Consider the following 25,943-nt stretch of genomic DNA (forward strand, 5'->3'; position numbering starts at 1 on the left):
CAGTAAATGTAATGGCTGGCGAAATGTGAACAGTCAGGTTGGGCTATAACATTTCTTAATCATATAGTTTATCAACTTAGATAAGAGAACTAAAGGTACCTCAGCCGTTTGTATACCAGGCAGACAGGATGTAGCGGTTTCAAATTTCTTATCACGTGAAGATCCCTTTATAGAAGGTAATTAGGGGAACATTATTTCAGAACTGTACTGTAAACTAAAGTGAAATCACATATCTGCTACTTGAGACACACCTTTGGCTGCTGTGTGCAGTCACCAATATTTCTCAACTTCTATGATTTTGGCCTTTGCTTGGTAGTTCACATATTGTTTTTTAATGGGGAAGAAGCAGGTATGTGATTTCACTGTAGTTTACAGTACAGTTCTGTTGTGCTCCTAATTACCCTGTAAGAACGTCTAATAAGGGTCGAGTAATATTATTTCTAGTTTTCTTCTATGTTGATACAAATTATGCCTTGTTTTGTCTTATTAGTGTACCGTAAAATAAATTGTGACCAAAATTGCTTGGTAACCCCGGACACAAGCTTTGCTGACACAGAGGAGGTGCAAAAATAAAGAGCTGCAGCTGGTTCAAAATCCCTCAAAGGTGAGTCCTCTGGGTAAAACAAAAAAAAAAAACTAACCAAAAAAGACATGGCCAGACCAGCTCTACCCACAGTTCAGTGCAGCTGCATACCCAGCAGCCCCTCGAGGACATGATAGATTGGACCACACTCCAGCAGCTGGGCTGGAGGTTTATGCAGGAAGTAGCAAACAAATTTAATTGTTTTTCTCTCTGCACCCAAAAAGGCTTATGATTAATTATTCAGCGAGTCCTTTGCCGTCCCTGCGGTGAAAGCAACATCTGTCATTTATTTAAAGCACACCAACTCACAGGGAATCAAGTCACAAACACATTATGGTTTCATGTTTCCATTCGAAAGTCTTAACACACCTGCTGTTTACAAAATAGAGCATGAATAAGTCTCAAAGAAAGTGTTGTTATCTTCATTTTCACCTGCGGGAGCTCAACAAATCTACTGTTCAGAATTAGGTCTTTTGTCTCCGCCTGGAGTAGAGGTAATCAGTTGGCCTATGGGGACATTTTCTCTCTCTGTCCATCTTCATGTCCATATCATTCATACCACTGTGTGCACAAACGTAAGGCTCTGAAATCTTTCTGTGTCCTTTTGGTTCATCCAGTGTTGATGTATTACAGGTTTGATGCTTTTAATGCTTTTTTGGCATCATTGGGAAAAAGCAATAATAAACTTTAAGAATAATGTCATTCAGGTGGTCTAAGAGACAATTATTTTATACAACTACATAATTAATTACATTATACAAAGTCATCTGCATACATAACTGTGTTGACAATTTTAACACCCAACAGCGGATCATTAGTAAAGATGGAGTATAACAAAGGCCCTTGACCGCTGCCTTATCGCACCCCACAGTCTGTGAATTTCCAGTTTGAACTGCTGCCATCAAAGAAGACTGTTTTCTCCCTGAGAGATAATGCATGAACCATGAAACTGCATGACAAGTGAGGCCATGACACTTTAACTTAAATTTTGTCAGGGCAGAATCAATCATGTTGAATACTGCACTAAAGACCAGTATTACAGCTCCCACTAATTCCTTGTTATCTGTGTCTGTCAGCCAGTTGTTTGTCATATGAACATGTGTGGTCCTTGTTGAATGGCCTCTTCTGTATGTGCGCTGACAGAAAAGTAGTAAAATACTTCAGGGGTTGGAGCTGTTGAAAGTTTTACTTTAGTCCTTCAGAAGTGGAATAATTTTGGTACAAGCAAACCATCTCCTGACTCCTGCTTCATATTTAGCAAGAGACTGTAATTAAGAATTCTGGTGACAGAAAACACAACAATCGCTTATTTTTACAACTACATTTATTTAAAAAAACAAAACAAAAAATTGAACAAAACGAATAAAGCAACCAGTGTCCCACCGGGGATGAGACAGTTTACGGAGAGAGACATTTTTAAAAGCATACAAACCAGCAAACTGTAATCTAGCAGCATCCAAATGTTGGAATCTCCAAAATCATCATTTATATATTTAAATATATAGTTTTTTGTTGCCCTGGCAAGCTACACACTTTACAACATACACAGAGCTTTATCTCTCCTTAGTGCAGAAAAAAACAAAAAAAACAAAAAAAACAAAAACAAATACCCTTAATAAAATAAACAACTTTAGGTTAAATAAGCTTAAATAATAGTGTTAAATACAAGACACTTCTGTGGCAGATATGTACAGAAATAAACACATTTGGCATTGTAAGTGTGGTTCACTGGCGCTTGCTCTAATGCTCTAGAAACCACTGCATAAGAACACATTTTGCTGTGATAAACTACACACACACTCACACACACACACAAACACACACACACATTCATACAAACAACTTTATATCAGTGAGCCACAGACAAGGCATGTGTTTATAAAAGAGAATTAAAAGCAAAGAGAAACAATCCATTTACAACCAAGAGTTTTAGGCACAGTCTCTTCCTGTTTTATAAATACATGTCAAGTACGACTGCTTCTCGACAGGAACTCTTCACGTTTGTGCTAACTTTTTTTTTTTTTTTTTTTTTTTACTTTTTAAACACAGTTTCGTAACTACCACTTCGTTATTGCTAGGACATTGTGACAGTGAATGGAAACTACTGACAAACGTGTGTAGGGAAAAGCACCTTTAAACATCAAAATTACTGCCATGTGACCCTACGTTACAACACTGAGGAAAAGGAAAAAAAAAAAAAAAAGTGGAATTCATTGAAAAAAAAAAAAAGAAAGAAAAAATGGCCCAGAACATCAAACCTTGAAACTTTTTAGTGACTTTGGGAAACCAGAAATCCAGAAATAAAAGGGTCTCAGTTGAGCTACATTCATTTTTCCCCCCACTGTTCGTTTCAAGACCACCACATGTGGATTCCTCTTGGTGCAAGCAGACAGTAAGTACCACTTCATTATGTCCAGTACATTCCTCCCCTCCTCGCCTCCTCGCCCTCTCCACTTTCCTGTGTCCGTGAAGGCCGGCACAGAAACAGCTGTGTGACAGTGTGCGCAGTATGATACAGTACAGCTGAGTATACAGTACAGTAGACTGACGGGACATACGTAGGTAGATTATATGTTGACTACAGTAAATGAGCTTTACATTCCACTACTGTAAGAAGATCCCAGGGGCCCCCGGGGGTTTGCCTTTCTCGATTCCTCTCCAGCGCCGGAGATGAGGAGGTTTCCCAAGAGTCTCGTTTGCCAGGATGGAGAAACCGTTAATGTCAGAAGCAGCCAACACTTCAGACAGAAGAGGATCCCAAAACTAAAGGTCCAGATCGGGGTTTTCGAGTCTCTCCACACAGGGCTGCACTACAGTCTCCTAAGCAGGGGCTTTTTAAAGAGTCTTGATTACTCTGGGGGCCGGTAATGGTTTGTTTGAAAGTTTGTTTGCCTGTGGATCGTCTGGGAGTCTTAAGTAGGAGTTGAGCGGGTGCCCATCTTGCTCTCTCTCTCTCTGTCTCTCTTTCTTTCTCTCTCCCTCTCTCTCTCACCGCGGGCCTGTCTCTCAGGGTTTCTTGTCGATGGTGTGAAAGAACCACTCTGTGAACTTCCTGAGCTGAGCCGCTGCCGTCTGGCTCTCCTCCTGCAGCCGCATGTTATCCTGCCTCAGGTGTTGCACCTCCTCCTGCAACATCGCCTTGTCCTCTTTCTCCTGAACGCACAAAAACACACACCGGGAAATAAGTGGATAAAAAAAGAAGGTTGATAAAAGCCCTGCTATTACAAGAACATCCGTCTTTCGTCAGCGCCGTGTAAATGGGAGGCATTAACATGGCAAAGCAGCCTTTTCTCTGTTCTGATAAAAGTGCATTTCCTCTCTCCATTTAAAGCACATTAGTGGACGTGGGGAAACGTTGGGCAGGGAAACAATAAGGAAAGGAAGCAGGATATTGAATTAAGTGGACGAGTTGGTATTACACGGACCTCAGGGCACCCATTACTCAATGTCTATTCTCCTGAGCTGAGTGACACAGACTTGCACTGTTTGCCGACATGAAAAAGTTAATCAGAAAGGCGATAATTCAGAATTTTCTTTTTATAAATGTGAGCTTACCTTTCTGAGGTCATGCTGCAGCTGCCTGAGGATCACCTCCAACTGGTTGACTTTGCCTGTTAGGGTTGAGGGGGAGCTGCTGTTGGGAGACACAAAATATGACATCGTTAAAACTCAAGAAAAAGTCATTTATCACAAAAGTGAAGCACAATCTCCGCTTCTACCATCACACAGACGGTGATAATGGAGCCAAGTCCAGGTTTTATCAGCTTTAGCTAGCTAGTATAAGCTAATGCTAACACTAATATATGTCAGTTGAAATCTCTGCTGTTGCTGTTTTTTTGGGGACTGTCCATTGTTCTGATGTCACATTATTCTGAAACCCCAATAGTCAAAAAAATTGCTCTGAAGGCGAACCAGAGAAAATGATTTGAGGATCAGAAGAAGCGATGAGCACTAACGCAGGGTTGGGTAAACTTTTCCAAACCACAGACAGAGCTGCAAATATCACTCTAAACTCTGATATACTTTAAACACAGTCCTGCACTGGTATGTTAATAACATTACCTGTAACCCCACATAGTAAGTTTGCTCTTTCTCATTAGAGCTGTGAATTATTCTCTTGCTACAGGAGTGTTGGTGGTTGGGTGTTTGTGTTTTGTCGGTAATGCCTACTCTGCTTCCAGCGCTGCTCCCTCCGCCTCCACCACTCGTCTGGTCAGCTCTCTGGAGATCTGCAGAGCCTCTGCCCGCTGCATGTCTGTCATGGTGCAGAAAGATGCCACGCGCTGGTCTGGAGACAGAACAGGTGACGTAACAGGTCAAAATCTGCCCTTAACAACGAAAACAGGAAATGTGTTTGGCAAGGCATTTCATGCAACTAAAATAGAGCAGAACGACACACTCGCGTGCACACATTCCTGACAGAATGGGGCGATTCATTCATGCTTTGTATGAATCAGCAGTTCTGGTTTAAGAGGTCCTCCCATACTGAGAAATATATAAGCAGACAATAAGGAACAAGGTGGTAAACAGAGCATTTCTAGACTGTCACAGATAAAGCCTGTCCCCTGGGTGTTGCTCCGGTGCCCTCGCCCCTCTGTGCTTCCTCTGACAGCTGTTTGGCTCATAATGGGCTGGATCCCACAGAGCTGTAAGGCACCAGTCATGCTTGTTTTACCATATCAGGCCCTTAAGCTTGCGCAAAGCCCCATGGAAAACCCAAACTTGGCATGTTACACTTGGGGACTGCTCAGTTTTGAGGCGTAATGCTCTTTTTCTTTAGAAACCACTCTCTCTCTCAAGCCCTTGGTCTGAGACTAAAGATAGGGGGATCTGCATATTCATAGAAAAGATTAAGGAAACCCTTCCATTAATTTAGCCCCCAAATGAAAGCTAATCCACTCCAAGACAAAAGCTGATGGAGCCTGAAGTTGGTTGTTCAGACGAGGCAGGAAAGGGAGACCAAGCTTTAATTTACATATGAATGAACATTTTCCTCATATTCCGTGGCTGCATCAGAAAGATTAAAGACTTCTAGGAAAGCAGTGACGGGCACAGAAAAGCAGCTTGTCATATTTTTTTCGTGACCCAGTGTCCAGATTTACTGGACAAATAGCTGAAAATTAAGTAAAAACAGATTACACCGAAGAGAAAACACGACTATCCGTGTGAGTGAACATACAGAGCCGTATTTATTTGTGATGGAATATTAAAAACAACCAGCAGTTGACAGTGTTTTCAGTGATTTCACCAAAATCCTTCTTTTCATTTTGAAATTTACCAATTCCATCTGCTTCTATTTTAAAAAGGCAGGAGGCCGCAGCGTGTATGTGGATGCTGCAAGCCAATCCAAACTGTCTTTTTGCCTCATGAATATGAGCGGTCTCTCAGGATCTAAACGACCGAGGTTATGAATACTATAAACACTTTACATCTCTGGGAAACTCCTCCTCCGCTGGCTCTAACCAGAGCCGGTTAAACATACATGGCACAAAGGCAGCCTGGAGCCACTTTCTGCTCGGCAACAAGACTCCAGTTTACACAGTTTGCTTTTCTGGGCCAGCCAGGCTGCCGTGACAACTGCCTACTTGCTGCCAGTCAGACTCTGCATCATCTCCAGTGATTCCACTCTGGTTAAATGATATGCTGCGGGCTATGCAGCGGGAAACGTATCAAAGAGGGAACTCTGCAGAAGATACATTAATTATGACAAATGAATGGTCACATGCTACGTTGCCTGCTCACTGGTCTTAGGGTCAGACGGAGTTCAAGTGGAAAAAAAAAAAAGCTCATGGCATGTTAGCGTTTCCGTGACAAATGAGAAATACAGCGGTATGAGAGCGATCGAGAAAGTACTTAAGCTGGAGCAAAAAAAAAAAAAAAAAAACCCAACAAAAGTGATGACGCTGATCATGAAGTGGCTGAGACGTGTTGATCGTGAGTGAAAAGACAGATTTCAGTTTTGACGGAAACATATCGCCCAAGCTATCTGGTCCTCATGAATTTACGCGAGCGCTCCAGTAAACCAGTAGTCCGAGAAATGTCCCATTGCTCCAAAAATGCACAATCTCCCTTCGGTTGGGTTAGGTTAGAGTTAACCCTAACAACTCTCGTGATCTTATTCTGACATTGGAAATTTGTCTGCAACAGTTGAAATGTTGTTTGGTGTAAAGCCAGAATGATAGACTATTAAGGCCAACCCCCCCACTGTTTCAGCACCATGGACAGGGTCAGTAGTCGGGCATTTGTTTTTGAGATAACGGGCTGCAGGCTGCCTTTGTATAACCTGATTCTTAAATCACTTGTTCTGGACTGAGGTGCCACTGAAGACCTGTAGCTAATTGATCTGATTAGTTTTAGCAACCTAGCATGAGCTAATGCTAATGCTATGTCAGTTAGTTGAAATGTCTGTTGCAGACTGTTTGTGGTTGCCGCCCATTTTTCTAACATTTCTCAAAAAATGTCCCATTGCCCCGAAAAAGCACATTCTGCCTTTAGTTGGGTTAGGGTTAACTCTAATAACTCGGAACTGAGTTAATACTTTTTTGTTTTATTAAAAAATTGGAAATTTGGCCAATTTAACACCATGGACAGAATCAACACTCACTGAACTAACAGCTGCAGGGAGAGTGTGTATTTTTGGAGCACTGGGCATTGTTTTCGGGATAACAGGCTGCACGCTGCCGTTATAATAGTAGATTCCTAAATCACTTGTTCCAGAGTGTGGTGCCACCAAAAACCACAACGACTCTAAAGCGTCCATTAAGACACCTTCTAATAAACAACAGTACACCTTAAAAATGACTATTTCAGTTTCTAAAGAGAGATTCTGCCACTTTGGGCCAGATGAGGTGACTGTGAAGAAAAAAAATCCAACATCTCCCACTGAAGCAAATTCAGACTTAATGGACAAAAGGCTAAAAGAGGAGCTGAAATTACCCCAAACCATCAGCCCAAGAGCTTAATAGTAAAAGGCATTGCTGTAAGAACTCTCCCTGAATGACGACCTGCTGGCTTTATGGTTTAAAAATTGGCTCCGTGTCTGAACTGAGAAATGATGGCTCATTTTTCCAAGGTACAGTGCTTGATGGGAATCTCAAAGGGGCTCAGAGCAGAGGTGCAAAAAGCAAAAGGATTCCCACAAGTCACCTCCTACAGCACTTAGGGGACACTAGAAGAAACACAAAGCACACACTAACCTGCACATGCAAGCGAGCTAGCACTTGCAGATTATGGACACACAAACACACACACACACACACACGCTAAGCAGCCAGGAAGAGGGAGGGGGGAGGTCACACGAGGTGCCAGCAGCTTCAGCCAGGCTGGTTACCTTCAAAGGCTCGTGCTGCATCAACCAGGTGAGACCAGTCCAGGCCCGAGGCAGTGTCTGGGAGGGGCATGAGGCCCGGGTCGCTGAACTTGGACCTGTCCGCCAAGGAGCCGTCAGAGAACCAAAACTCATCTGCAGAGACAGGCAGGCACTCTGATCAGCGTCTAGGCCTGGCCTCAGTTTAGGGCTAATCTCTGAGTCGCCCTTCAGTTTGCATCAGAGCAGACAAGAGGGGTTGGGAAGGGAATGGAGGGGCATAGAGGGGGGAAGGCAGGGGATTTATTCGAACTAGTCATTGCTGCCTAAAAGGGATGATATAACTCCAGACTTGCATGTCTAAACACCTAGCTCGAGTCTATTACGCCTTTTCATACACATGTACTGGCCTAGTTTGACTTGGTTTGACTTGGCACATCAGCCAAGCATGGCAGTGATTTGCATTCCCATTACCACAAGGCTACCCTCTTGAAGGTGTGTCTTTTGACTAAAGACGAGGCAAAACGGTGAACAAACACTTAATTTGACTGCGGTCTGTCGCTTTGGTGCTCACATACAGTGAGTGCTGCACAGATGGTCATGCTTAGATTATAAGAAGGAACTAGATACAGTACACAAAGATGAGGTTCATTCAGTCCAATAAGAACTCCTCATCTGGCGCAACAGCAAAAACATTTCAGCTTCTTGACGACTCCTATTCAACTGAAAGTGATCACGGAACAGTCAAGTAAAGCAGATATCTAAACGTAAAAACAGCGACACATGAGTGAAACTAAACTTCAGACCACAGAGATTCAGTTGGAAGCTACAAAAGTCCTGAGAGCTGAACACACAGACACATTCAAAAACCTCTCTCTCTCTCCTGCGGTCCTCCTACATGAGTTGAGTCTTGCAACACACATGGTTGTTTGAGGGGGGTCGTCATGGGTTGGCCGTGGTCAACGAATTGTCACAACAGCCCAGAAGGCTGGACAGGCGCGTTTTGGCTGTTCTCCGGAGACGTTCCCTCTCGGGTGTGACTCGGCTCAGCTTGGCATGATAAAAGTGGTAATGGAAATGCAAATCAGCGAGGCACGGTTTGAATCGACTAAAAGGGACAATGGAAAAGCCCTGTATGTAAAGTAAAGTTGGTCCCTTCCAATCATACCTTCATCTGAGTCCAATTCTAATCTGGACGCACTGAAATAACAAAACCTCTTTAGGTCGCACACAATTTAACTTTGAAAAGAAAAGTTTTGTATATTTGTGACAGCAAACCACCATCTCTGCATAGCACTCGCAAGGCGCTGTCTGAGGGGCGATAAATGACTTGTCTAAGTGAATGTCTTCATGTTTCAATCAATATCTGCTTTCCCTCCCCTCTGTCTCTCCCTCCCTCCCTCCCTGTCAGCCCTGAAAGACGGGGAATGCAATAAACAAGCTCCCATTCTGCAGAGAGGCATTTAGAAAAGCATGAGTGGAGGAGTAGAGAAGAGACAGAGAGAGCTTGAGGTGATGCTGACACTCTCCTTTCAATTTACCCAGCGTCTCGGAGCTCGAGTGATTCACTGTTTACCAAATTGGACTGTTTCAGTAAGGGAAAGAGAAAGAAGCCAGTGTTCTCAACTATCCTTCAAAACAATCAGGAATCCATCAGGTTGACAGGCAGAAGAGGCTAAGAGAGAAACATCTTTCCAAAAGCCATTTTCTATCTAACGACGGCAGCCGGAGACGGATGAGGAACGGGATGGAAATGAGACAGGAGGGACAGAGAGGGAAGGCAGGCAGGGACTCATGAGTGAATGAAACATAATGTATGACAGACATTGTGACACTCCTGATGGAAAAATAGGCATGTTCATGTCAAGGATCTTAAGAACCTGCAGCAGTGCAGGCAGGACACATCACACCTCTCCTCACTAATACATATTCAGTGGATGGTGAGCGAACAGTAGAGAGGGGAACACTAGCCAGCAGTGACAGGTGTCTGCTTAATGCAGACAGAGCGGCAGGCCCCTTGCAAGTTGCATGCCACCTCACCCAGTTCCAATTAGTTGTCTATATTGAGGAGTGTTGCTGGAGTGTGTACCCGTTGTGCAAATGATATCGGTAGTACACAAGTGGCTCTTCAAACAAGTATCTATATCCTGGCTCTTATCTGGTGCCAGAGAAGAGGACTGATAATCCAAGAGCAACATGCAGAGAAAGTCTACATTAGCCTTCCTGTCTCTGAAGCTCAGTTGCACCAACAAGTATTAATTTTTAAACCTGGTTAATGTTACATTATATTGCACCAAACTTTAATACTATCTTAAAATTAAGAGGGATTAAATTTAAACCTCAGTTTAGTTTTTACTCTAAACTCTAAAATTAAATTTACAGTGATCCAGTATTAACTTTAAACTTTCTTTTTTTTAAATTTATTTTTTTCCAAGATGTGAAATTACAATTGTGACATATTACCAATGACATGTAACTATCTAACAATGCACTACGCAAAATAAATAAAGAAAACAGAAGCATAGTATTAACTTTAGACTTACACTTGAGAAGGTTTATTTTTTAAAATAGCTACCTTTTTGAGGTAGAGTAAAATAATTCACTGCTGAGCCATCATGAGTAGGCTTAACTTTTTAGCTAGCTAGCAAACAATGAAACTTGTTTTGGCTACCTAGCGGCAAACAATATAAAGTTTTGTTAACTTTTTGCCCAGCAAACAATTTATGACTTTGTTTAGTTTTTAGCTAGCAAGCAGACACCCCCTTTTTTAAGCTAACTAGCAACAATATAATGTTTATTAATTAATTAATTTATTTTGCTTAGATATAGCTAGCAAACAATATAGCGTTCATGTTAAGGAATATAGAGCAGTTGAAAGTTAATTTTAAATTTGAATTTTTTGCATTTTAAACCTAGTTTTAATAAAAAAAACTGATTAGAATTAATCTTAGATTACATTAATCTGTGTTGGTGCAATCCAGTCTAAGAGGTGTTTTGATAATACAGTAGAGAGGTCTGTTTGTTTCCTTTGAAGCAGCTTCTCTGCAGTGTTTTACACATTTTAAGGTGTTTTGCACCAGTTAGCCAAGTGAGTTTCACTGTCTGTACTTACTCCTTAGGTTGGATGCCCCCTGGTTGTGGATCATGCGAGGAGGCAGTGTGCTGTGGTAAGGTGGGGTGGTGCTGAACAGGATGTCGTTAGGCATGGCTTGGTCCAGCATGGAGCTGTGTGAGCTGGCGTAGGACGAGCCTTTACGGTTGCTACACACACTCTCGTCTGATAGCGTCCTGTATAGGGAGCGTCTCGGTGACAAACTGCCAACTGCTGACACCTGCGGGAGGGAGGAGGAGAACAATTTGTCAGGAGATAGTCGCAACAATGCAAATTACCGAGCTGAATGCCCTCCAAACCCCCAGCGACGGCCCCCTCTCCCCGTGCTTTGCCTTTCCTCGGCACAGCAGGTTTACATGAGCGGGCAGCTGGGTGGGTATGAAGGGAACATCGGGGAGCAGTGTCAGGAATCAATTACAGTCTTTGCTCTCAGGAAAATGCAGATGGATTGAGCACAGCTGGAGAGTGTCTGGCAAGTTGGAAAAACAGGGGACAGGGCTTGTGGAGGTGGTGACAGAGGTCACTGCGCCGAGGCAGCCCATAGTCACTGAGCTTAATGTGAGAAACTACAGAGAGCAGGGAAGACTCTATGGGTCAAGGCAGAAAACTGAATTCAGACCTCAATTTAACAAAACCTGTCTTCTACTACCTTAAAGATATTGCAAGGATCAGAGACTTTTTGTCAAAAAAAGATCAAGAGAAACTTGTACAAAGAAAGCAGTCAGACAACTCCAGCTGATACAAAATGCTGCGACCAGATTCTTACACAACTGACGTCAAAACTGTACTACTTGTCGGTGTACTGTAGGTCCAAGATGCTTATCAGATCTCCTGACCCAGTAAGAACCCTGCAGAACTCTTAGGTCGGCTGGTTCTGGATTACCGGCTGTTCCCAGAGTCAAAACTGGACACGGACATCAGTTTTATGCTGCTCACACGCAGAACAAATTTGGCGGAAGAGCTAAGACCTGAATCAAAGCTGACTGTTTGCCAGACTGTTTGCCAGAGTTTCTTTAAATCAAACTTATTTTAACTTTTTATTATTGCTTTTATCCTGTGTGTTTTGATTGTTGTTAACTGTTTTGTTTCTTTATCATTTTTATTCTATGTTCTTTGCCTCATTGCTTTTATTGTTTTTATTCTACGTGCTTCTTCTTAACCACCTAACCACCCGACGGTGCTTAAAAAACATTTAAATCAAAAATCAAACTGAATTGTGGATTTGGAGAATTGTGACGCCTCTAGGTTGTACTCTCTTCAAAGAAAGTCCAAAAAGCTGAGGGCAGATTATCCTGTGGTCTCTTATGAGGACGATCTTGAGTCATTTTACTTTAATGGCCGACCAGAGAGCACAGTAGAGCCAGAGAGACCAGGTAAAAAATAATCAAAATGTAAAAGAATTATTAACACTATTCTATCAAAATGTGTCTACAGAGGAATAAGACTTTGTATTCCTTTTAATATTGCAATACCTAGCACAGTAGTGCAATTATTGTAGTTAGGTCAGCTGGCTAGTTGACCCAGATGTAGATCCCTAAGCAGCTACCCATAATGGCCATGTTCTGTACTCACTGTCGGTCTGACTCAGAAACAACCGCTGGAAATTAGTCATGTGAAGTTGGATAGCTGAAGGAGACTTGTTTCGGATGAGTCGTTTCCCTCAAAGCTCTACAACGGAGGTGATGAGTGCATTGTTAGCTCGACCACATTAATCGGAAATAACCCAGGTTGAAAAACATCAGAATTTTCCTTTAATTAAACTCCAGCATGAGCTGTTATCCAGGGATTGTCAATACGGATGAATAGAGCATTGTGGAGCTCCTGTAGTCAATTTAATACAGGGCTCTGTTAAAAACTCATATTTAAAAGAATGTTTTCTTTTGTGTGCTTGTTTACAAACCAGACAAAGACCCGTTGAACACAGTGCAGTGAAGCGGTGGGTATAATGCACTGACATAAAGTGTGTTTGCTGCTTTGTGTGCACTCTGTAGAATAGTGCGCATATTGCAAAGAATCTAAAGACTTAAAAGGGCCAGTGTAAGGCAATGCACAGGTCAGAGGGCAACACGAGGTCAGGATTAACAGTAAGCTGTGAGGGTCTGAAAGGCAGCATCATCCTGAGGGGATGTCCTCTGTGCACAGAGAAGAATCAGACAGAAACCACTGCAGGGATACTCGAGTTTCGTGAGCGTGGCCAGAATTTTGACAGAGGATCTCCTGTTTAAACACACAAAACCACAAAGGCCAATCCAATCCATCATTGTCCCTTTTAGCTTACATAAATATTGCAGGAGTGACATCAAAAGTAGCCACAAATGATATGCGGGGCAGTTGGCCAGATGGGTAAATGTCTGCCTTTGGCTTCCCAGCTGTAACCAACACTAGACTGATATCCCCACAAGCCAACACCCAGCCATCTCAATTTCAAAGACGTTTTCTCCACAAATCCCAGCGTGAGAATTTAACAAACATCTAGTTTGTCTTTAAATACGAGATATATACTGAAACTCAAAGGAGCACACGTGCATACGGCCTCTAAAGAACATCTCAGAGGCTTTCGCTTAACAAGGTTGTCTCTTATTGCATGTTCTCCCACCCAACTTTACAAGATTAGACCCCATAAGGTTCTCGCTCATCAAAACAACTTTAAACAGGATTTGCTGCTCTCTCATATAAAGCAAAAATAGCACAGATTTAGAGCTCCAATAAATGGAGTCACGGCAAATGAAACCATTTGCAATAGGGCTTAATGTTTTTTCAGAAGCCATCTATTTATTTCATCTCCAGCGTCAAACCAGAACACATCTTGGCACTGGTTAACTGAACCTGCTGTGCACATTATGCAGAAAATATTACATTAATCAAACCTGTGAGATTAAGGACTATTTCAGCGTTTAAATCCACCTCAGCTGGCAGCGGTCCTCAGCCTGATTTGGGCTGTTTGAATTCTTCGGTGCAGCAGCAGTGTTCTTATCAGTCGAGGCAGCATTGACACATCCACCTAGATTTTTTTTCTGATTTCCCTGACTTTCTTCCGCGCTGCCCACACTGAACAAAGACAACAACCAGAGTTGCAACCCTTTGACGTGCCACTTGGGAGGATGTGTTGGACAACCACCTATTCAGATGCCTTTTTCTTTCCCACAGGAGGTTCAAAAGAGGAACGTCGTGGGAGAATAAGCTGTGAACGGCCTTTCCTTTACGTCAGCCACACAATAGTGTGCCTGTCTGTAGAAGGCGGTCCCAGCGGACACGACGGCTGGCAAGAAAAATCTCTCTGCACCTGCTCACCCACACAATGGCATCGGGTGACTACCGGAAGTGACACACGAATTAACCTTTACCGTACTCTGTTTAATTACTTAGGAGATTAAACAAGTCAGACTGTATTAAATTAGAGACACATCAATGATGTTTCAAACATTATCATTACTGTAATATGATTCACTTCCCTGCCAGCTAATGATTGAAAACATGCAGTCCCAGTGAAGAGCAGTATGTGTTCATTGGGATCAGATGTGTACAGTATGTGGTTGGATGTCTGGCTCTGTGCCTTCCCTCATGCATCTCTCTCCCAGATTGCTTTTCCACACACTGTATTATCACACTGAATCAGACTGGAGAGCGAGATTGCAACAAAGACCACACTTCTCTTTGAATCCAACAAGCAGCACTGTGCACCTTTGTGCTGGTTACTGTGCTTTCCTTCTCTGTGGGAAACAAAACAGCATCAAATGAAGGGAAATCACAGCACAGGCCTGATACACCTGCTTTCATTTTAGACAGGAGCTGCCACTTCCTGGTTCCCTTGAAAGCACCACATTTTACACACTGTGCAACAACAAGGCAGACCGATCAGGGCTGGAGATGAGAAGTAACGAAGTACAAATACTTAGTTGCTGTACTTTAGTAGTGTTTTAAGGTATCTGTAACTTCACTTGAGTATTTATTTTTCTGATATTTTTTTTTACTTTTACTCCCTGAACACAAATATCTGTACTTTCTACACCTTACATTTTCAAAACAGGCTTGTTACTTACTTACTAGTTTTCTCATCACTACAGAGTCCGCCGCGACTGTGTTCTCTACCATCTCTACCTCGTTCTCCTTCTGTGTTGTCAGCCTGTTCTTCTGTTGCCTGTTGTTGCGAAGTTTCAGAGCAACAGAGACACAGAACGTCCGCATAACCATAAAAAGTAAAAACTGTCAGTCTCCTGCCTGAGAGACAGAGACGCTGTGTTGCTGCCAGAGGACTGCTGACTAAGATTAAAGCATTCATGGGATAATAAATGACAAAGTAATAGATTTGTGTATATTTCGCACTTTCCCCACAACGGTTTGAATAACTCCCTTGGAATTTTCATAATTTGTTGATTTTGGAGGCCCCTGTAGACAAAAGGGGTAGTGTTTCCATGGTAACAACCACTAAATAGAACATCTAAACAACACAATGTTGCATACCTTAAAAACACATTTTTTGCTATGTCACAATACTGAGTCTCACTAACTAACACTGACTAGACACTGGCATACAATGGTGCTCATATTTTAATTCTTTGATCAAAATTATTGCTAGGGACCATTCAGTAGTCCCTGGATAGGGATGGGTCCTCGACGTCCCTACACAATTCTATGCCCTTGACGCCGCCTTACCAACATCAAGACTGATTTCAACCTAAATGGATGAAACAATACACAGATTCTTTGGTGTATCCATCAGTGCATAACAAGCACGAGAGACGAAACATGACAAAACAGAGACAAGACAAAAGAGGGGGACTCAACCGCAGAGAAAGGGGAGGTACAGTTAATTTTGCACAGAAACAGCTGGTAGAAATGTCCTTCAGAAGGCTAGTTTTCACTTTCATACTTTACATTTCAGTCTGTACTTTTTCACTTTCACTTGAGCAAAAAAGATGAGTCAGTACTTCTACTTTTACCGGAGTCTGTGTGTGTACTTCTACTTGAGTAAAGACTGTGTGTACTTTTGACAACTGTGATCAGTGCACTGAGTTGCTTCACGAGAGGGACAAGGCCTGCCTGTGCCAGAGGACGTGCCTGATATCTCTAGGGATGAAGTGCATTTATATTAGAATTGAGCGGCATCCAAAAATAACCGATATGTATGTCTCCAGGGTCTCTTCCTGGTAGATAATGGATGGGGGATGGGGGGATGGGGGATGGCGCAGGGGGGGAGCTGAAGATGCAATTAATAGAGTCTGCAGGACCGAGGAACATCAAACATCGATGCACTCTCTGCAAGTCCCTGACTTTAATCCATGACATCCCGGCTGAGCAAACCCAGGCCACCGTTATAAATTAAATTAACCAAACACTCTGTGCCAGTCGACGGGGACTGAAAGGGTCTTGTGTCGGGAAAGACAAGCCCTATCAGCTGTGGTGCTCAGCAGCAGGGCCAGCTGATAGGCAGCAGATGTTTGTCCTGCTTTTACTTGCTTCCCAGCAAGAGGTTATCTGCTCTGATTCTGGCCTTGTATGGACTACGCCTGTTAGTCAGCATGAGAAAATAGCCTCAGGGTTTGCAGTAGATCAGTGGAATGTCATGTAATCATGCAATCAGTCACTGTTTCACAATTTCAGCTGTTCGATTATCATGTACAAACCCCAATTCCAGTAGGCCTGGATACTGTGAAAGCCATAAATAAAAAACAGGATGCAATGATGTACAAATCCTTCTCAACGTTTATCCAACTGAATACAGTATAAAGCCAGATATTAAATGTTCAAACAGATAAACTTTTTGGAATTTGGGGTTTGTAATATGGAGGCTATTTGGTCACTCAGCCACAATGATCTCACCTTACGATTCCTGTCTTCTCCTGGAGGGCTGTCGGGCAGCATCATTTTAAGGTATTCTTCTTTCGAAAGTCTCTGCAGTGATTTCCCGTCCCGCTCAGCAGCCTGGAGCCGGCAGGCGGCCTCCTGTGCGTACAGCTGCCTGTAGACAATACAGAGGGCACAGAAGAGCAGAGCTCATCAGAAGGGGCACGGAAGACACAACCTGCAGGGGAGGCCTTGGGCCGTCACAGCTTTGGTCCGGCTGTTTAGAAAATAATGTCAGTTTCACACAGAGGGTTCAGGTGGGTCCGTCTTAGCATGCCAACATCAGGTGCCTCCCTGCTCCATGCTAGTCGGGTGAAAGTGGAGTAACGGGGTCGGACAGGGGAGCTAGGGATGGAATTTATTTCCAATCGCACCCTGTCCGATCTCACTCTGCCAAACCCATGATTAAAGAGACTGTGAACAATGCAGCCAAGCACGCTGAGAGGTAGAAAGGAAGGAAGGAAAAAAAAAGAGGGTTTTTGTACAGAAATTACATCCAGAGACAAGTGCAAAACTAGACTCTAGGGGAGTGTTCAGACAACAACAGAGGAAGACATGAGAGCTGTTAGACAGGGTTGGAGAAGGATCCACAAGAGGTGACATGTTTTGTTTTGGTAGCGGTGGCTGTCAGCGGGGTAATTTCCGAGCACATTAACATGATTTTGAGAGTGCTGAGTGTTTGGGGGGGGGGTGCAGTGAAGGGAGGATGTGACCTGGCAAGAGAAGTTGCGTGGCTGTGAGACCTCTGCTTTAAAGTGAGCAGCCTGTGAGCATGACACTCTGAGTGCTGCTGGCAGGGTGTTAGATGGCCACAGGGGGATACGATACGCTAGATGGAGAGACATTGGGACAGCCTGGCTGTGATGGTTACCTAGAGACCATACTGCTGAGAGTTGCCTTGTTTTAAGATTTAGGCACCATGGCAACCAAGCCCTAAGTACATAGATGGGTGCTGCAAACGTCCATGGGCGACTGCCAGATCCATTCTGACTGATCCATGACATCTATGGTTCAAAAGCAATCTATTCTGCAAAAGAAGTGCATTTAATTGAGCTCTGTATACCTGTGGTGTATACTTGGTGCTATAAACTATTTTTCTTCTGTATCTTGATTTAGCTCAAGTCCAATTTGTTCTTACATGATCGATCCATGATTACAAGAACGTGATTGGAACAACGCTCAAGCCCCGACCTTTGCAATTAAAGGTTATTCTGCCACGTGTAAGCATATGTTAGATGCCTACGACGTGTAATAAATGTTTTCTTGCACAGCAGGTCCTGGGTATGTGTGAAAGAAAGAAGGTCTGTTTTCATCCACCTGTTATAAATACACACTTTTAATGCCAGAAATTTGAAAAATGACAAATGAGAAATTAAAACTGTTTTTAGGTTTGGCTGAGGTGGACAGTTGGCATATAAAAAAAGAGAATAAAGGCAATAAAGCCTCTGATAGAAGCATTTTTTTTTTTGATGATGAATTACCCTCTTCTGCTGTAGACAATTATCAGGGTTGAGGAGGATTTTAAATATGTATTTAAAATGCAAGATGATATGAGTAACTGTACTCCATTACACTTGCAGTTTAGATTTGTGGTATTCTGAATACAGTTTCTGTCTTTAAAAGTAGATTATTTGTTTTAAAGGTCTCTATAAAATTTTACTTCTTATCTTATTTTTATTTCCTCTTGGATGGTTTTACCAGACTACTCATGCTAGGTTCCAATTTGTTGATCTCACAACATTTTAAAACAAATTGAAATATGTTTAGCTCACATTGCTTTATGGCAAAATTTCAATATTGTGTGATAAATACAGCTTATTAAGTCATTCTGTTCTTATGATCACTTTGAATTCTTGAATAGACTGAGTGAACAGACCACCTACAAATGATACCCTGCTGTTTAGGTTTTTTTTTAAAATCACAATCCTGGTGGAAACCTAACTACAGGAGTCCAGAGAGCGTGCTGGACGGGGGTCTAACAGGTGGAAGTATCGGTGGACAGGTCACAGCAGTGGGATTCTGTAGGAGATACAGCAGAAATGTCACAGCCACTGATGCACAGCTGGTTGCCCTCCACTCTCAGCATGGACCAGCGCTGTAGACCTGCCATGAGAGACGAGCGGGGCGGTGGTCTGGCACAAACGGGGTGGTGGGGATATGTGGGAGGGGGGGAGCAGGCTGGGTCAGATCAGGGCCACGGGGTTGACTTTTACTGACTGTGTACCTTGAACGCTCAGACAGCATTGTGAGAAGGAAGGCTAACAAGCTCTCCGCTCCTCTGGAACAAGAAGCAGAAGCAAGAGAGAAAGAGCCGAGGGTTAGGAGCATTGTTACACATCGTGCGTTACATACAGGGTTACAGCAAACGAGAAAACTTTTTAGAAAGGGGGAAGAGAAACTTCATTATGTTAGAACAATATCTGTGAGTAATATTAGGCCATTCATCATGAGGCACTGTTATGTAAGATGGAATAAAACTGCAGGAATATATAAACAAACAATGGGGAGGGTAACTGAATTACAGAGCTTTTTCATAAGTCGGCAGAAGATGACTTCAGTGCATGCGATCAATCACAGAGCCCTTAAGTGGCAAATTTCACAGCCTAAATGAAATTACTTGTGAGCGAGAGCAGGGGGTTTCTTCCAGGGCAAATCTCACATTCTCTCCTCCAAAATATGCCCCGAGCCCGCACGCAAACACCTTCACACAAGCGCACACACACACATATAGTATATATACTCACACCATTAGATCTGTTTCAATCTCACCATCAATGGCTCTCTGTTCTCTACAGCTAACCATTTAATCATCAGACAGATACAGTCAGTCGTCACTGCTCGTACACTCTCAGAAATAAGGGTTCCAGAGAGGTTCTTCCTGAAGGGCTGCAATTCTATCAAGAGCCGTTTGCGAGAACCCTTGAAGGAAGTGTTAATCAAGAGTTCTTTGGAAACCTGAAGCTTCCATTAAAAATCGTTTTCACACAAAAAATCCTAGAAGAACTTTTTCGTCAAGAATTGTAAAGGGTTTTTTTGTACCATAATATAAAAGAGTTCTCAGCAGAACCCCTTTGGAATATTAAATGGATCTTGGCTTCTAGATCTAACCTCTGGAATAAAAAAAGGTTCTTGTAAAATCCCCTGGGTGGGTTCTAGATAAAAGAATATTAAAGGGTTCTCAGCAGAACTCATCAGCTGGACTCCAGATAAAACATTTGGAATATAAAAGGTTCTCTTAGAACCCTCTGGGTGGGTTCTAGACAATACTCTTGGAATAAAAAAAGGGTTCTCGTAGAACTCCCTGGGTGGGTTCTAGATAAAAGAATATAAAAGGGTTCTTGGGAGAACATCCTGGATGGTTTCTTGTTAGCACCCAGAGAGGGGAAAGGTTCTTGATAGAACCCCCAGAGATGGGGGCAACCATTACACAACATACAGGTTCTCTGTAGAACCTCTCACAGGGGTTTAATGGGAATTTTTTCACAGATGGTTCTGGGTATAAGCCTTTACGTTGGGTTCCAGGCAGAATCCTTTGAAACCGGTCCAAGTGGACCCCGGTTCTATTTAGCATCATTATTTCTAAGAGTGTCTGAACCTGGCTGACTGGCTGCATACGTTCCTTCTCCTCTGCCATATTTCTGCAGGCTGTTCTGCAGCAGGTGCCCTTGGGCTGCATGTGACAGCAGTGTGTTGTTCTGTGTGGATTGTTTCTTGGCTCCCAGCAGAGATGCTGATCTGGTAGAGGCTCAGCCTGGCAGTCCACGGGGACCCGGCTTCACGGGAGCGATCAATAACCACAAGTGACATGTGCCAAGTGTATTATGTCCCCGGCTTCATTGAGCTTATTTATTTTGTGGCTGTCAGCTTCAATCGAGGCCAGTTTATGCACACTGGGTGGGCTGATGGGGGGGGGACACTTGTACTGGAATGGGTCTGGCTCTAGTGCAACAGTAAGTCTGAGGGGAAAACAGCTCTACAGTGAGAGAAACAGTGCTGATGAGGCCAGTTAGTGTGATTAAAAAGTGTGTCATCTAGGTTTGCATAATACCTAGTGTTAAACTTAAAGGGATAGTTTGGATAGTTTGAAGTGGGGTTGTGAGTGATGTGTGCACTATATTTAGAATATTGACACTGCTTTACCTTGCAGTCAGGAGGTCTTTTCCAACAGAAATATCACTTTCTCCAAAACAACCAGACTCCTTTAGCAAAAACAGTAATATTACTTTGCAGAAAGTGAGTTTCTGCTCCACAGTGACTAGAGGTCACACATCACAAGATCTTTCACCTTTATCTTCTACAAGTCACACATGCTAGACGTGACTTGAGGCTATTAAATCTGAAGCATCAGTGTGCAGCATGTTACTGTTGTTGTCTCACATTACCAGACCTATATAACCTGGATGCTAAGCATTAATAGTGCAAAATAAAGTTTCTTAAGTGAAGTTTAAACCCCTTTCCTCCTTGTTTACATATGCTTTACTAACAAGTGTGTTAATGAACTTGGATATGACGTTTCTGTAGCACAAAATAACACAATGTTAGTTTCTAAACAGATGAGGCTCACCCTCTCCTCTCATTATTTTTGCAGTGGCATGCAGCCATTTTCTAGTTACATTTTGGGGAAACAATGAAGCTACGTTTTGTCAGGAAAACACACTGGTGACAGTAGTATATTAATAATAAAGCATGTTGTTGTCTCACTTAGACAGACCTCTCAACAGCAACTTTACGAATCACTTTATAACTTTATAGCCATCACAACAACTTTAGCATTACTTTTTGTTCATTTCTACGTATAAAATATGTATAAAAGTTGTAGTGGTTCTATATTTGGGCTTTTCTGGCTGTTGCTCTTCCATCTGTCACTCCCTCTCGACTCCTCCACTAACCCAGTCCATGTCAGCAGCTCTGAGCTCACGTCTGCTATTGTGCCTGCTAGCTGTCGCATGGCTCCTCGACTTGTTCCCAATATGACCAGACGTTGAACCTGCTTGATTTCTGTCTGGGCATGGGCGACGCACCAGTGAGTTCTTGCCGAGCTCTGGGGCTCATCTTTGATTTGGGGCGTGCAGTGATTTGCCTCTGATCGGAGGGGGGGTTGTTTGCTATTTCCAAAATCAGTTGGTGAATGGAATACCAGGCCTAATATCACATAGTGTTGCCTTGGCTTTATACAATGTGTGTCTAAGAAAAGGCTGTCTGACTGAAAATATCCTGACATTTAAATGATCTTGATATTTGCTGCTGAGCCTGTCCACAGCAGTTCATTGCTTAGCTTTCTTTTGCTTCTTCTTCAAACTGGAGGCATGTTGACTGCCATCTAATGTGGGCAATACACTGACTATGGATAAATACCCACTTAAAAAAGTGCAAACTATCCCTTTAATGTGAACTGTAACCTGACTCTAACTCTGTGGTATTGGAGCCAAATATTTGCTGATGTCCTCATGCATGCTCTCTCTTGCTCTCTCTCACACACTCACCCACACTCTGAAATGTTGGGAGGTCCCTCAGTGCTGTGGGCATCATCATCATCATCATCGGTCGTCTTCATGCCCACTGGGGGTTTACAGCCGGGCTGTGGGCGTGTCTGTCCACAGGGCTCCGAGCTGGGCCCTGGCCCCGGCTCTGGCTCTGGCCCTGAGCTGCTGGTCTGGGGGATGGTGTACACCTTGGACGAGTCAGCGGACATACAGTATCTGGCACCACGGGCCAGGGGACTGCCAGAGTGGTGAGAGCCACTGACCACACAGCAAAAAAATAAAGAATAACGTAACTCAAAATGACCAGAATGAATGAGAACAAAACATGAAAGCATAAACAAACATCAACAATGAAAAATGAGAGAGGCGACTGGCGAGATGTTGAGAAATAACCTGAAAGGACTGAACTTAAAACGATTATTGAAAGCTCAGCTCAGGATGACATCACTTCCACTGCATGGAGTACACTCAAGCATCTAACCTCTGACCTACATTAGACGATGACTCACATTCAATCATGTGCATATTCCTGATGAACTTTGCCCTTTCAATATTTAGTGAAATATCAACTGCCAAACCGGATTAAAGGGTCAGTGCACTCAAATCACGAAGAAGTGCATCTTTCTACTTCTTTGTAGGGGTTTCTAGACCAGCTTTATTTGCGGAGGTATTGGGAAGCATAAAACATATTTAAATAAAAAGAATAAAGAACTGCATGGCTGGATGTCACTAAGAACATGAGAAATGTGTCTTATTTTGTGATATGAGTAAAATGACCCTTAAAATTATGACAGAATGGCTGAAGCAATGTTTTATTTGTTGAGACAAAATATGTATATTTCTAAAATTCTTAATATTCATGGATATTTTAGCTACAGCTTCTAAAAAACAGTCACAGTTTGGTTTCTAAGTGATCGTATATGCAGTATATCACAAAATCTATTTGCTTTAAATGTGGTGAGGTGCTATTTCCTTGTTAATCATTTCAGCTTTGTGAAAAACACTTAATAGCTTAAATAACTCCATATCCTTTAACTACACTCTGATTCACATAATGTCAGATTTATGCAGGATGAATGTAACACAGCTGACAGTGATGTGAAAATGAGATGTACCACTCTGCCTGTATTTGCTCCTTTTTAACTTACAAGGCATCTACGGGTGTCACGATTTCAATATTAAATTGAAAATCGAGCCCTCAATTTCAAGAACTGAAGTGAAAGGCAGAATTTGCGACTCTCCCAGTATTCTCGCCCACACTTACTTGCAGTGTTGTGCGTGTCAAAGATGACACAGAGTAGCTTACCAGCCACTACACTTAATACATTAACACTTTTTAAAGAGGAATCTGAAAATGCAAGTTTAAAGGAGCAATATGGAACAAAAATTCGTACTGAAATCTGAACAGTGAGTCATTAAATAGAGTCCCAGACTAAAGGAGGCTCAGGCAGGCTGCAGGCACACTTCTGCAATGCAACTGTAATTTGACAATAACAAGCGTCGGCTAGTCCTACACTGTAAGTTGATCAGTTGTTTATAACTGTATACACACTCAGTAGCCATATGACTACCTGCCTTCTGCCTGCCAGACTCCATTAACATATTTTTCAATTTTACCGTTATAAACATCTACTCCTGCCAAAAGATTATTAATTTCTTACAGCTCCTAAACAGACACTACTTCATTCAGTGAACATTTGGCATCAATTTGAATTAGTGCTGTTGTCACAGAAGCAAATATTTAAACTTGGTATGTTTTCTTAATCTCTGATGACATATCACAGTCAATTAATGATTTATTACTGTAAATATATCACCGATTTCTCCTTTAAATCAAGAAATGGAGTCGTGACCTTCAAATCAAAAGTCAAATCGAATCATGACGTCCCTAAATTTATCCTTTGTGAAATCTCAGAGAACAGCACATCTTCTGTAGTTTCCTCTTCATCTCGTCATTAATACGAGGGTGGACAGTTTGTGTTTAACGTCACTTGTCATCATTCACCTGTTAGCTGCTCAACTGGACCACAACACCGTCAGGTTTTGCTCCTAACATCCTGTTGTTTGCTGGAAAACTTTCAACAACAACAAACCATTCTCCTAAAAATACTCGGAGACATCGGAGTTGGCTTCAGCTGCAGGCTCTACACACTCTGTTTCCATATTCATGACCATCTGGGCCACACCCTGCAAAATGTGCTCCTGCTGCTTCACTGTTTGCTCAGATGACACTCCGGTGTCAAAGACCATTACATAAAAGGTGGGAAGCATCGGAGTAGTCAAGGTGATGGCACGGGCTCTTAAATCATTTCTGAGTGATATCCTGGAGTGGACAGTTCTGACGCCTCCCAAACAGGTCAATGATCGGAACAGATTGTGGAAACATAATCCTGTGTGGCATCAACAAATAGATACCCATTCTATTTCATACTGAGACAGACTGTGAGTGGCTGCAGGGCCAACCCTCTGTGACACCTCTCCTCTTTCCCAGATGGGCCCCAGTCTGGTGAGGAGAACTTGGACGACGGTGTGATGAGGCCCCCCCGCGTTGCTCTGGCCCGACAGCGGCCCCACCCACTGGCTTCAGCACAGCTGGACGAGTCAGGTTGTGGGTCAGGAGCGCGGGAGCGCGGCTGGGTGAAAAGGTCAGCTAACAGCCAGCAGCCCTCCTTTCATGCACGTGTTTAAGAGAACAGATAATTGGCTGAGGAGTGTGGCTTGTTAATGAACGTCCACATGTTTGAATACACTGGATTGTGCTTCCAGCCATACATCATGAGAAAGGGTGTGATTTTTGTTAGGGGGCAAATCAATGACCCAACCTGCTAGAATTAGGCCACAACAGAATCCTGCAAATGCCCACTGAGAAGGAAAAAAAAATCAGCATTGACATTAGCTGGACACACACACGTGTACAAACGTGTAGCAAAACACCTCAGATCTTTTGCAAAATTAAGCACTTCATTTAAAAGTATTTGTAAAAAAAAAAAGTTTTTCACCACATGGAAGAAGTATGGATCATACAATCTGATTCTCTTTAAGACACTTAGAACATTTCTACTTTTCTAATGATATATTCTGACTGAAAGTTTGCAACCCCAAACACACTTACAGCTGCAAACCACCAGATATAAGGGGTTACACATCTTTTAGAGTGACAACATTTAAAAAACACACACTGTGTCTCTGCACTGTACCTTGAGTGGGATGAGATCTCGCTCAGGTCTCCGATGCTTCCTTCTGTCACATGACTTGACATAATGGCGGAGGCGTAGCCCTGTGGCAGGTACAGTTTCCCATGATCCTCCTCTGATGCCCCGTCCTCATGGTGCTCCGATACCCAAGGGTGTCCCTGCTCCCCCACCCTGCCCTGCAGCAGCACCCGGGCCCCAGGGGCCACGCAGGGATTAGTGTCGATGCCGCTGTCTGTGGACGCCCCTTTGATGTAAGTGAGGCCCAGCATCTCCGGGTCCATCAAGTCTCCAGAGCCAAAGTGCTTATCGTCGCTGTTGCTGGAGGCGTTGCTCGAGAGCGTGTTGCTACTTGAGTGGCTTGAGTTTTTATCGCCCGTCTGGTTGAAAGAGAGATCGGGAGGGGTGAAGGAGAGGGAGATAC

The 25,943-nt window shown here is 43.0% G+C and overlaps 1 protein-coding gene across 1 annotated transcript in view; it reads right to left on the minus strand.

The window, feature by feature from the left end:
- Nucleotides 1–1,889: 1,889 nt before the first annotated feature.
- sipa1l2a (signal-induced proliferation-associated 1like 2, genome duplicate a) overlaps nucleotides 1,890–25,943 on the minus strand; it is a 120,827-nt gene continuing 96,773 nt past the window's right edge. The window contains exons 14-22 of the mRNA XM_084736509.1: nucleotides 25,526–25,899; nucleotides 22,329–22,586; nucleotides 19,070–19,123; nucleotides 16,822–16,960; nucleotides 11,002–11,221; nucleotides 7,914–8,045; nucleotides 4,754–4,871; nucleotides 4,139–4,217; nucleotides 1,890–3,736 (exon numbers count right to left, since the gene is read on the minus strand). Coding sequence (XP_084592635.1) covers nucleotides 3,590–3,736; nucleotides 4,139–4,217; nucleotides 4,754–4,871; nucleotides 7,914–8,045; nucleotides 11,002–11,221; nucleotides 16,822–16,960; nucleotides 19,070–19,123; nucleotides 22,329–22,586; nucleotides 25,526–25,899 — 1,521 coding nt within the window. The 3' untranslated portion in view covers nucleotides 1,890–3,589. The remainder of the gene's footprint in view (nucleotides 3,737–4,138; nucleotides 4,218–4,753; nucleotides 4,872–7,913; nucleotides 8,046–11,001; nucleotides 11,222–16,821; nucleotides 16,961–19,069; nucleotides 19,124–22,328; nucleotides 22,587–25,525; nucleotides 25,900–25,943) is intronic.

This window comes from Lutjanus erythropterus, chromosome 14 (genome assembly GCF_056507025.1).
Source record: "Lutjanus erythropterus isolate fLutEry1 chromosome 14, fLutEry1.hap2, whole genome shotgun sequence".
Lineage (NCBI taxonomy): Eukaryota > Metazoa > Chordata > Actinopteri > Lutjaniformes > Lutjanidae > Lutjanus > Lutjanus erythropterus.